The 13,651-nt window shown below is 34.8% G+C and overlaps 1 protein-coding gene across 1 annotated transcript; it reads left to right on the top strand.

Moving 5' to 3' along the window:
• Nucleotides 1–818: 818 nt before the first annotated feature.
• LOC135837822 (plexin-A4-like) lies at nt 819–13,342 on the top strand. Its single transcript, XM_065353217.1, has 8 exons — nt 819–987; nt 5,798–8,623; nt 11,543–11,777; nt 11,871–12,160; nt 12,276–12,469; nt 12,565–12,705; nt 12,800–12,905; nt 12,979–13,342. Exons 2-8 carry the CDS (start codon nt 5,837–5,839, stop codon nt 13,072–13,074), a joined length of 3,849 nt encoding a protein of 1,282 aa, XP_065209289.1. The 5' UTR covers nt 819–987; nt 5,798–5,836; the 3' UTR covers nt 13,075–13,342.
• The last annotated feature ends 309 nt before the right edge of the window (nt 13,343–13,651 follow it).

The following is a 13,651-nucleotide window of genomic DNA, read 5'->3' as shown; positions in this document are numbered from 1 at the left end:
AAGTAACAGATTGCATGATAACTTTTTCATAAATGTTTAAAATCATGAGCTGATTTTGAGCTCAACATTTTTTTAAAATACTTACTCGAAAAAAATTTTCTACGAAACATATCTATGAATTTTTTGCAAAATTTCAATTCGCGATACGTTGGGTGGCAATTTTATCAAAAATGTTGCAAATCATAACCCAATGTGCTCGAAATTCTATAAAAACTCTCAAAAAAAAAAAAAAAACATTTTCATGCAAGGGTTCGAATTTCTAGCGATTATGAATTTTGAACGAATTCGGTAGGTCGCAAGGAGAATTTTTTGAAAATCGGTCATCCGAGGCAAGGGCAGATTCATCCATCTTAACCAGGAGGAGTCTTAATATGATTGGCAACACTAATCATTCTTTTTTTCGAATTGTGCTATGATTTAATTGATGTAACTGTATAACTGAGGTTGGTAGGTATGAATTGAAAAGTCATCTCGATCAGCTATCATGATTTTCAACCATTTTTTACGAATGTGTTAACATTGAAAATAATAACTCGTGTAACTACATTTGATAACGTTTCAAAGCTTATCGACATTTAAATTAGTCAGAACTTTTGCGCAAGTAGATACTGGAAGCTATTTCAACAATTATCTTAAATTATATTATTATGTAAGTACGTGCAATGTTCAAATAATATTCGAAAAAACAGTTTCCACGGGGGAAATTACAAATACCAACTAATCACAGCCAGCGTGTATCCGCACGATAAGACTAAAATAGATTAAAATGCTCATTTTAGCTCGTATTATGTTTTTCATTATGTTGGTAACAAAGTCGTGAATTTATCACACGATTTGAATGAACTATTTTCAATTACTTTTACGACAAATCGCGATTCGATGTGAGTTACTTCAAAGGTCGAATGGACGAAAAATTCGCATTTCAATATTCATTCGCCGTCCAACCGTACTACACATAGGTATTAATCAAAAGAAGGATTACCAAAGGTGAGTAATTCAAGACTATACCTACTTATATAGTAATATACGTATTTGACGTAGGTAGATAATAGTTAGAGGACAGAACAATCGTTGATTTGCATTTGACGACAGAAAACGGCCCACTGCTGCGGGAGTGTAAAGTAAAGTGCCCAAATTTGGTCTCCTTGAAGTTTGAAAAATTGCAAATTTTTTGCTCGAATGCGGTCATTCTAATACTGCAAAAGCCCAAAAGTGACCAAAAGTGGCTAAACGTGGCTACTCGAAGATAAGGAATAAATTTCCTGAAATTGGCCACGAAAGATGAATTTCAGTACACACCTAATTTATTTTCGACCCACGAAATCGTCAACCCATTTTGAGCAGTTCTGGAGCGTCCAGCAGATTTTTAACGTTGCAATTCCCACAAAATTTCACCAAGTGAAGCTGGAATGTTGAAATTATGTCACATTCTGTTGTTCGATATATATTTATCTACTTCCCAGTTGAAAAGATGATAAAGTCTTTTACACGTCACATCCTCTCCTCCTCCCGCCCTAAATAACTGATCACCACATTTCATGCGACCGTAGAAATGTAGCCACCTAGCCAGGATATTTCCTACAAACGAGAGTTAGAGATTTATCGATAAAGAGTGTCAAATTTGAAGCGATTAATTAATCATCTGTAAGATACGACTGCTTTATAAAAAGAAATACAGAATTACAGCTCGAACCAAAATTTGCCACAAAAAAAATAGAACATACAGTTTTAAGTAGGGGAGACCGGGGATGTTCTGGATGGGGCTATGTTCTGGACAATGTCTAGTTTGAGCATTTCTCCAGTGCTTTTCAAATATTTTTTTACAGAAATGTGTGGCATCATAGTATTACAGTAGCTTCCACAGATCGGCATTTCGTCATCACAAGCGGTTTTGAAAACATTTCGCATTTTCAAAATTTACTTAAAAATTTGTTGGGACACATGTTTTTTAAAATTTGAAAATTTCGTTTTTTCTCGAAGTGAATGAGCAAATACCAGGTGAATATGACATAATTAAACATTATTCTTGCATTTTCTTCCGAGAGATGAAAAGTTTAGTGCCTGTAATTGATAGAAATCATCACTTCATTCCAAAATGAGGGGGTGCTATGTTCTGGACAAACACTATTAAACATAGCTTAAATTGTGTAAAAATCATTTCTTTCTCCTTCTTATCATAGAATGGTTTGTTATTGTGAAATAAAAACAGAAAGAAATGATTTTTACAAAATTTAAGCCATATTTAATAATTTTTGTCCAGAACATAGCACCCCTTCATTTTGGAATCAACTGAATCAAATGAACATTTCTTTTTATCAATACAGGCACTAAAATGTGACGTGTTTATGCATGAATAATGTCTGGGATGAACTAAAGAAGATAATGGATTTGATTACATGCCCAAATTGTGAAGATTAGGTTTAATAATAAACAATTTTACACTGTGTCCATAACATAGCACCTCGATGTCCATAACATAGCACATATTCTATGTTCTGGACAAAAAGTTGCAAAATTTTCAAACCTTAATTGCTCTTCAGTAGTAATATTTTTCAGGTTGGTTTCAAGATATGATGTGTAAAATGTTGAACTTTAACCATATAAATGTCTAACTACATGTTTAGGTGATTTCCGCAGCCTAAAACGACAAATGAAAATTTTTGTCCAGAACATCCCCGGTCTCCCCTACATCAAATTTTCATCTGTTTGGAGGATCAAACCTCTCATCACGTCATTTGGTGATCAGCGATATTTCGGCGTAGAAAGTATCTACATTATGAAAGTACACCAAAGCATGTTGGTAAACTAACAGATTTTTTTTCGACAACGAAACTTGCACTCAAGGGGAAAACATTTACAGATAAGATCTTATTCGAATACATTTTCCACGATTTCATGATTTTCCGAGTAAATAGTAGGTAGGTATCATTTTTAAAACAAAATGATACAATATGATGAAAACAGTTGCGTGATGCGAAATTTTTCAAAAATATTGCTGTATTTTATAAATTTTTGAGGAAAACTACACAACTTTTTCAAAAATTCCCTTCAGTGCATTCATTCAAAGTGTGACCTTCCACTGTTTCTCCCGCTTTAACATTATGCTGACTACGTCACAGAATTTTTCTACTTCTCCAAGGCCACAGAAATCACTAATCAGCGATTAATAGATGATAGTTTTTCGACGGATAAAAAAAAATCAAATGAATCGTAATTTGAAATAGAATTGAAAGAATTTTCGCTGCGAATTCTTGAGAAAAAAAAAACAAGTCGCAAATTATAATTGCAATTCTTCGATTATGATGAGTCGCCCCATCTCTGTACACAATATTGAACAATTGTTGCCAACTAGACCTTAAATATATTGAGGAGCTGAGAATCAAAACTCACATTTGCCAAAAAAAAAAAATACCGTTTTATGGCAGATTTGGATATACCGTTTTACACTCTATAATGTGACATATTCGGTTTTTTTGGATCAAAGTCATTTTGGTGTGAAATTCACCTTCAAAACCAAGGGTTAGAATCAAAACTCACATTTGCCATTGGCAAATGTGAGTATGGCAAATGTGAGTTTTGATGAAAACTTAGTTTTGTTTGCAAAATTCCATAGGGAAAAGTTTGATAACAAGCTGAATTTTGGTACACGGGGGTTTTTTGATACGCTGAACACGAATTTGGGGTGTCCAGGTGAATCCGGTGTACGCTTCCCCCTTTTTTGTGGACCTTAAGCCCCCAAATTTGTTTTTTTGCGTTTAAGTCCGAAAATATGCAATTTTATGCAAGATTTATGTTTTTTGGGTTGCAGAATACGAATTTGACAATATTTTTTTTGTAGGGTGGGGGATGAGGGGGTTAGGGGGGCGAGAAATTCAAAATTTGACTATAATGATGTGTGATATGTCGAAATGTATGTTTTTGAGGGTGTAGATCACGAATTTGACAATATTTTTTATCGTAGGGGTCAATGGTGGGGGCTGAGGGGTGAAAATGGTTAAAAATTCAAAATTTGACTATAATGATGTGTGACATGTCGAAATGTATGTTTTCGTGGTTGTAGATCACGAATTTGACAATATTTTTTTCGTAAGGGTTGATGGTGGGGGATGAAGGGGGTGAAAAATTCAAAATTTGACCATAATGATGTGTGATATGTCGAAATGTATGTTTTTGAGGGTGTAGATCACGAATTTGACAATATTTTTTTCGTAGGGGTGAATTGTGGGGGATGAAGGGGGTGAAAACGGTGAACAATTCAAAATTTGACTATAATGATGTGTAATATGTCGAAATGTACCAAGTATCAATAATTCAACTGAAAGTGAGTAATTTTCATCAATTTACTCGATTTTAGTTGTTATAAAGTCATTATAGAGGTTTAATTTACGTTAAAACTCCGTGTTTTGCCTATTCTGCTACATAAATAGGAATAGAACAAATTTTTGCACGTAGATGCACGGGAAATCCCAGGGGCTATTACTTCAGATAGTGTATTTCAAGATGTCATTTGCCATTTTTGCCCCCGAATGCCCCAGCGACGACAACAGTCAATTATAGTGAAAAATCATGGTGAATTTTGTTTAAATGTTACAAATTTTTTCTTCCAGGGACTTTGACGGCTCTCCAATAGAAAATTCTCCATCCCCCACCCTTCACCTTTTCTACACCTTCAAAAACATACATTTTGACATATCACACATCATTAAGGTCAAATTTTGAATTGTTCACCGTTTTCACCCCCTTCATCCCCCACAATTCACCCCTACGAAAAAAATATTGTCAAATTCGTGATCTACACCCTCAAAAACATACATTTCGACATATCACACATCATTATGGTCAAATTTTGAATTTTTCACCCCCTTCATCCCCCACCATCAACCCTTACGAAAAAAATATTGTCAAATTCGTGATCTACAACCACGAAAACATACATTTCGACATGTCACACATCATTATAGTCAAATTTTGAATTTTTAACCATTTTCACCCCTCAGCCCCCACCATTGACCCCTACGAAAAAAATATTGTCAAATTCGTGATCTACACCCTCAAAAACATACATTTCGACATATCACACATCATTATAGTCAAATTTTGAATTTCTCGCCCCCCTAACCCCCTCATCCCCCACCCCTACAAAAAAAATATTGTCAAATTCGTATTCTGCGACCCAAAAAACATAAATCTTGCATAAAATTGCATATTTTCGGACTTAAACGCAAAAAAACAAATTTGGGGGCTTAAGGTCCACAAAAAAGGGGGAAGCGTACACCGGATTCACCTGGACACCCCAAATTCGTGTTCAGCGTATCAAAAAACCCCCGTGTACCAAAATTCAGCTTGTTATCAAAGTTTTCCCTATCGTCGTAATTAAAACAGTGAAAAAAAATTTGATTGCAAATCTTGGAGTCAAAACTCACATTTGCCATTCTTTGTCTGGATATTAAAGCAGAAGGGAGCTAGGTGAAAATCAGTCAACACAGGGAATCGTGTTCTAGTAGCGCTATCTAATGATTCATTTTGGTATTATAAGTTTTTTCAACTGGCAACACTACTAACTCAGTTTTTCGCGTTTTTCTCAAATTCGTTTATGGTGGCAAATGTGAGTTTTGATTCTCAGCTCCTCATATAGAAAATCTCAAAAACACTACTGGCTGTCTCGGAAGTTTGTCGGAATTCAGTGTTCGGTAAAGGTTCTTTCTCACGCAGTAATTCTTGTAATTCATCAACCATCACACCATTAACGTAGAGGTAATCTTTCAAGACTGAAGTCCACATCTTCTTATGCTTTCAGATATTTCAAAACGAAATCTATATTATGTAGGAAAAAATAATGGACAAATCAACCGGAGCACATGAACTTTTCATCGCAATGAATGTACGTAAGCTTTTACCCATACTATTGATACACGCGCTTATATTTTGCTCGAACACGAATAACTCAAATGCAAATCCAGTCAACGAAACCTGGCAAGTGTTTTCAGATGAAAACGTCGAAAGATTCAGTCGCTTGGCAGTAGATGAAAATGGAAGATGGGTATATATAAGCGCAAGAAACCGTATTTATCAATTATCAACGGATCTTGAGCTGCAAATTAATTATACTATATCGGAACTCAGTCCTTCAGATTGTACAGCTCCCAACTGTTCACATAAATTGAAACAAACAGAAACAGACACGGATAATTGGAACGACGTGCTCGTATTAGACTATCAGAATCAGCAACTGATTTCGTGTGGTACTTTTTTCTCGGGTATCTGTCATGCTCACGAAATGAGTAATATTTCGAAAATCTGGACAATTGGGTCAGAACCTATAGCAAAAAGTAGCTCTTACACGTCAATTGTAGCCGTCATAGCTCCCAATTTACTAAAGAATTTGTCAACACCACTATCAACACTGTATGTTGGTATCACTGTTGATAATGATGTACAGCCGATCCAAGTAATAACTATCGAAAATCTAGAACGGGAGCACTTTTCATCAGTTCTAACACAAAATACTACATCCCATTTTACGAAAAAAGAGTGTTCCACTGCAAATGCTGGATTCATTATTTATGGTTTCAGTTATGAAAACGTCGGCTATTTAATCACGATGAATAACCATGACCTAAACGATCGGATAGGAGGGTATCTAATTGTGGCAGATACTCATAAAAACAATTTGTGCGATAAAGTTCCTATAGTTTGCACTTCAGCTTCAGATGAGACATTTATGGGAATAATCTTATATGCATATATCCAAGAGCGACATCCAGATTCTGGTACAAAAACAGATTCACATGAAATGGAGGAAACAACGATGATGTTCACACTACTACACAAGAGCTCCGTGAAGGTGCGCGTTTCGTCGGTACAAATATGTAGGCATAAAATAAATAAATTAAATTCTCTAATTCAAAAGGATGAACCGCTGATAGGAGACCTGATATTTTCGGATCCAGAAGATAAAGAACAGATCACATCAATGGTGGCTACCTCAATTAATAATTACACGATCTTGTTTCTTGGTACCGGAGACGGTCGGCTACTGAAAATATCAATAAAAGGAGTAGATTCGCTCGCTTTGTTCACCGCAGATAAATATGCAGACATAACGATTGATTCGGAAACCTCAGTAGGGGATATGCAGTTTGATTCTACAATGAACTTTTTATACGTAATGACTGAAAAGAAACTAACCAAACTCAAAATACATAATTGCGATGAATATAACACATCACACGCATGTTTGGAGATAAAAGATCCTTATTGTGGATGGTGTTTTCCTTGCAATAGATGTTGTTTAAAATCGGAGTGTGATGTTGAACAAAACCACATCAACTGGATCTCGTATGATATTGATAAATACATAGACGCATCTTCAAGTCCAGCAACCAACATCTCAAGAACAGCGGAATCAAATGTAACTTTAAAATTAATAACTTCGCATCCGTTCGTCAACCATGCAATAATATGTTCATTCGACTTTGGCAATTTCTCCATTGATACAACAACCATGTGCAACAAAAATAGTATCAACTGCGTAACACCGACTACTAATCATTTACCTCCAACACTCATCGATAATCATTCCATAGGAGCAGAGCTATCAGTCCACACAAACCATTTCCCAGTATTTCAAAAAATTCACATCATATTTTACGATTGTAATACATACGGATCGTGTTTATCATGTATGACTTCTCCTTATCCATGCCTGTGGTATGCGAATGAATATAGATGCACAGATATCACAATTTGGAAAGAAGAAGATATAGTAATGGGTATGAATTTTAGCAGTACACATTTCCCTGGACTGAATAGTAGAGCATTATATGATGGAAATAAATTCTCAAAAAACGTGATGTTTTGCCCACAGTTTTTCACCGACCCTATATCAGACATTTACATACCCGCCCACACAGTAAAGACGCAACAAATACAAGTACATTATAAGATCCCAATCTGGTTACCTTATATTCCTCAATTCACATGTAAATTTGTATTCGATTCTAACAAAGAGAAGATACAATTTGTGCAGTGCGGATACAGCTATACTCCAGGAGGTGGTGTGATAGAGGGAAGAATCACATGTGATCATGTAATATTCGCATACGCTGAATCGAAACCTTTCATAACAGTCGAATTGCACGTTTTATGGAACGGATCAATACCAATTGACAACACGTACAACACTCATATTGTGGTGTATAAATGCGCCCATATGGGCAATGAATGCATAGCATGTCTGAATAAGAACTACTCATGTATGTGGAATTCAGAAACTGAAGAATGTAAATACTACAGCTTAAATGATACTTCCAACATTACTGATCCCTGGTTGCATGACATACAGAACTGTTCAAATTCAACAATATTTCAAGAAATCCTGCAAAAAAACCCATCAACAAATTGGTTAACAGAAAACATCCATTTAATAATACCCTCAATAGTGGCAGTAACGTTTACCGTAGTCGCAGTATTCGTTATTTATAGAAAATCTACAGTAAAATCGCGAAAAATGCAACAACAAATTAATAAAATGGGTATGGAAATGATATCTATGTCGCAATGCGTAAAACGCGTGGTAATTGAGAACGAAATCGAGTTGAACGAAAATGAATCAGACATACTGGTAAGTATTCAACTATTCATTCAGATATTTCTAAACCAAATACACCTTACATAACATCATCCACATTAATCTATTACCGCCTGGCAAAAGCAAGAATTTTTGCCAATTTTGGCAACAGGATTTTTTTGAACATTTTGGAAAAAAGCAAACTTTTTTTTGGAAATTTTTACAAAAGTTAGGAGTTTTTTATAATTTTGACAAGAAAAGAACTTCTTTACAAATTTTGACATAAACGAGACTTTTTTGACAATTTAGGCAAAAACAGAACTTTGCAGACAATTCTGGCAAAAAACATAACAAGGACTTCAATTTTGGCAAAAGCAGGAATTTTCAAAATTTTGGCTACTGTTTTTTGGTCATTTCTGCAAAAAATATTACGACTTCTTTGATAACGTCAAAAAAAACGGTATTTTTCGACCATTTTGGCAAAAAACGAGACTGTTTTGCCAATTTTAACAAAAGTTGGAATTTTTTAATAATTTTTTTAAAAAAGAAACTTCTGTACAATTTTGGCAAAAATGAGACTTTTTCGACAATTCTTCTGGATATAAGATTTTTTCAAACATTTTTGCAAAAAACGTGTGCTTTTTTGGCTACTTTTACAAAAAGTCAAGATTTTTTAATAATTTTGCCCAAAAATAGGAATTTTTAAAATTTTGGCAAACAACAGGGGTTCTTGTTTATTTTAACAAAAAATTTTGGAATTTTTTGTTAACGTCCGAAGAAAATGTATTTTTTGACAAATTGCCAAAAACACTGTTTTTTTTGACAATTTCGACAAAAAGTGAGGGTTTCTTTATAATTTTGGCAAAAGCAGGAATTTTTGGCAAGTTCGCAGTGGCGATTTCGCCTATCTTACCGTGGAATACCCTATTTAACCGATTAATCTGGAATGCATTTAAGTGATCGTCCCTATTTTATGAAATTCACAACATTCCTCAATATTCTTCGAAAGAGTATGTTGATTTCCCAAGCCAAATTTACAGATGCAGACGCAAACAAAAAATTTTTACATAACAAACAAAATTGGAATAAAAGTAATAAGGTATTGAAATAACGCCAAGGTTCAAAATTATAGTGATCACTCAAATTCAATATGTATCAATTCAACTTCTCTCGTGAAAATTATTGAAAAGTTGAATTCCTCCCAGATGTTCAAAAAATTGTAGTGGCAATTTTGGCCACAGTACCCGCTCTTATACAAAATCAAGCAGGCCAATACGTTGGTGAAGAAAAGGTGATCCTGTACTGCTGGGTTTATCGAAATTCTCGCCAAAGAATAAAATATGATTAGAACTATGCCAAGAAGACCAGACCATACCAATGCTAGTAAACGTTATCTTAACAACGCCCATCTGACAAAATTGGGTTGAAAATTAATTCTAAAAAAAAAAAAAAAAAAAAAAAACCGCAAATAAGTGAAACTTGATGCCCCATACAAATTTTATATTGGCATCAGCCCGTGACATGGCGTGTTGCAACTTGCAATCAACTTTTAAAATGTTCAGTTTCAAGCAAGTACTTTCCCCCACTTTTGAAAAAGTGGAAGGGTTACGCTAAAAATGAACCACAATGAAAAATTTAGAAAATTGTAATATGGGAACCAGATTTTGGGTTTTTGAAGACACTGATTCCGATTTCATCGACCATTTGTCCCTCTAATCAAAAATAACTTCACATGGCAAAGAAGGTGTGCTTAAATTCAAAATTCTCAAATTTTTTGTTCCTCTTGGGGCCCAATTATTATGTTTGAACTTTGAAGTCAAGCAATGTTCAAAAATGAATTCAGAGTTCTCGAAAACTCTGACTCAAATTTCGTAACAAAAATCGACTAATAATATATCAAAATCCATGTTTCTGAGAACGCTGAATACAAATTTTTGGGTTGTTCTTCTTTTAAACTCCAATTTGATCACCAGAGATCCACTCAAACTCGTAATTTTTAAGAAAATCCACAAAAATAAATACATCGAAACCTCCGTTTCAGAGGACGTTTTGGTTCGTTGCACTTTTCAACTTAAATTTGGCCCAGGGAGAAGGCACTCACATTCGTAGTTTTTGAAAAAACCGACCAATATGTTGAAGTCTACATTTTTGAGGACGCTGAATTGAAATTTCTGGGTCGATTTACTTTTCGACGCAATTTTGTGCCCGGAGGGGTGGAGAGAGGGAATTAAAAGTTTTGAAAAAATTATTAAAAAGTTGAAATATGTACCTACTTACATCTACATTCGTGAGGCTTATAAATGATTTTTGAATCTGTTAATCTACCTATCTTCAATCTATTCGTGAATCAAGAGAATATTTTTCACTAATTTTCCAAGAGTCCTCCATGATGTCGAAATGCAAGAAATTGGTCATTCAAACCCAAAGTAAATAATGGAAAATCGATCAATTTTTTTTCCAAATTTTTAAAAGTCAGACGTAATACAGAAAACTTGACCACTTTTTTGTTTTCAAAAGTCACCAAGACACTCTTTTTTTCAACTTGAAAGTCACAACATATTAGGTATGAACTCACCAATTTGTTCCATGTTTTCAAGCTTTTGAGAAAGCCCCTACTCACCTATTTCAATGTTAAACAGTCCCTCGAGTGCCATATTTTAGTTTGAAAGTACAAATAAAAAGAAACCATAAAAATTGAATTTTGCTTCTTCAAAAACATAGATTTTCATAATTAAGTATATTGGTTGACTTTTGTTGCATACAATGTTTGAATTTTGGCTTCCTCTCTCGACATTTAACGACATAGCGATGGGAGCAAACGTGTTACAGCAACGTTGCATAGAGCGTATGTAGAAGAAGAGGCGAACACTACCCATTACCCAATGACGGAAAAAATTTCTGCATCAATTAATCCGAATAAAATGTGTAATTCTTGCGGAGATGGTATTAAAAAAAAGCACTCGTGTATTGCAGAGATTGCCAAACGTCAATATCGTATACGAACCTTTTTCGACATCGTCTGAAAATGAAACCGAACGGAAGAACGAATATGAATTACTGCTGGATGAGACATGGGAAATTCCTCGAGAAAACCTAGTTCTAGGGAAATTTCTAGGGGAAGGAGAGTTTGGAAGAGTGGTCAAGGGAAATGTTTCGGGCCTCTTTCAGCAAGATATTGTCACAACAGTGGCAGTTAAAATGCTGAAAAGTAGGTACATATTGTTTTTGCTAATTTGTTTAAATAAGAAATAATCGTGAAACGTTTTAACAAATAAATCTGGTCTATAAACCTATTTCACAGAGAAGCACACTGACGTAGATATGGTAAATTTAGTCAAAGAAATGGAACTAATGAAACTCATCGGCAGACACGACAATGTACTGGGTCTACTCGGATGCTGTACACAAGATGGACCTTTACTCATCATCACCGAATACTCTCCACATGGCAATTTACTCGATTTCCTACGAAACCACAACCGCGACTTATCCACAGCTCAGGAACCAACATCGATTGACTTGTCCGAAACAGTTCTAATCACGTTCGCTCTACAAGTAGCTAAAGGCATGGAATACTTGGCTTCTATTAAAGTATGCCTCCTTATGAAGTACATATTTATGAGTAGTTTTCAACTCCAATAAATCTACCTAACATGTTATAAGATCACCTCAGAAATACTCCTATGAAAATTAATCAACATTTCAGTGCATCCACCGAGACCTCGCTGCTCGAAATGTATTGGTATTCGATGATTACGTCGTGAAAATAGCTGACTTTGGATTAGCCAGAGATATTCGACATGAATACTACTACAGGCAAAAAACTACAGGTAGATTCCCAGTCAAATGGATGGCCCCAGAATCTTTGAAACATTGTCGTTATACTATTCAATCTGATGTGTAAGTCTAAATGTAACACATACAATATATCAAATGATTTGCAGCAATCATTTACTATCTCTAACCTGGTACAAATTTCTACATTAATTATTCAGGTGGTCATACGGCGTATTACTTTGGGAGATAATGACGTTCGGCACTGTTCCCTATTTAGCATACGATGATGCAGAAAAATTAGTAAAGGACATTAAGGCGGGGTATCGTATGAACAAACCGGACGACTGTCCAGAAATGTTGTACGTAATGTTCTTAATTTCAATCCAATGGATGGTCTTACAATGTCATCGTCTGAATAATAATTTCAACATATCGTATTATTTTCTTCAATAGGTATTGTCTAATGCGAAAATGCTGGAATTATCTGCCCAAAGATCGACCAGACTTTACAACAATCATTCGAGAGTTACATGCAATAATTCTAGCCGCAGAAAACGTAGTAAGCGAATAATAACAATTTTTTGCCATTTTGTGATCCCATTTTATCTCTAAGAAATTAAATTCACTTGTAGGTAATGGAACAACCTGATTCTCAGAGTTCAAACATCACCACAGAATCCGATCACGAGGAAAGTGAAACAGATAGCTTATTAAAGATGAGTCGTTGAAAAATTAAGGAATACACCGCAATCTTATTAAATACCTATGATATAAAATATTATTTAAGAACCTATTTATGTTAGTATACTTTTTAAATGTTGAATTGTTGAATATTTATTTTATTTATAGTACATACATACATAGTACCTATTCAGTGTCTCCCTCTATCTGATTTTTAAAGGGTCATTCCATGTCAACTCAACCAACGTTTTTGGGTCATGTCCTTCGATTTCGCTCAAATTTTTTTTACAATATCTACCCACCCAGTAAGTAAGAAATCCGCAATCAGTTTGGTCCCAGTCCCCTCAGGGGGCGGGTGGGGGGGCTTCCATTATTTTCACATTGTCTCGAGGTACTCAACTTCAGCAGGCCATTCCTCCAAAACTATGATACTTTGATCAAAACTGATTTCACAGTTCGAAAGGGCATTGAATTCTGAACTTTTTAAGTATTTTGAAATTTTCAAAAGTTGAAAGTTGAACTTTCAATTTGAAAGTTCATATTTCAAAATGGCGCTGTAAGTGGGAGCTACCATTTAAAATTTTGAAAAAATTTCCATGGATGTACATTTTGATACTTTTTTGA

This window comes from Planococcus citri, chromosome 1 (assembly GCF_950023065.1).
Source record: "Planococcus citri chromosome 1, ihPlaCitr1.1, whole genome shotgun sequence".
Lineage (NCBI taxonomy): Eukaryota > Metazoa > Arthropoda > Insecta > Hemiptera > Pseudococcidae > Planococcus > Planococcus citri.
The sequence above is the reverse complement of the archived record's forward strand: the minus strand, read 5'-3'. Positions and strand labels throughout refer to the sequence as shown.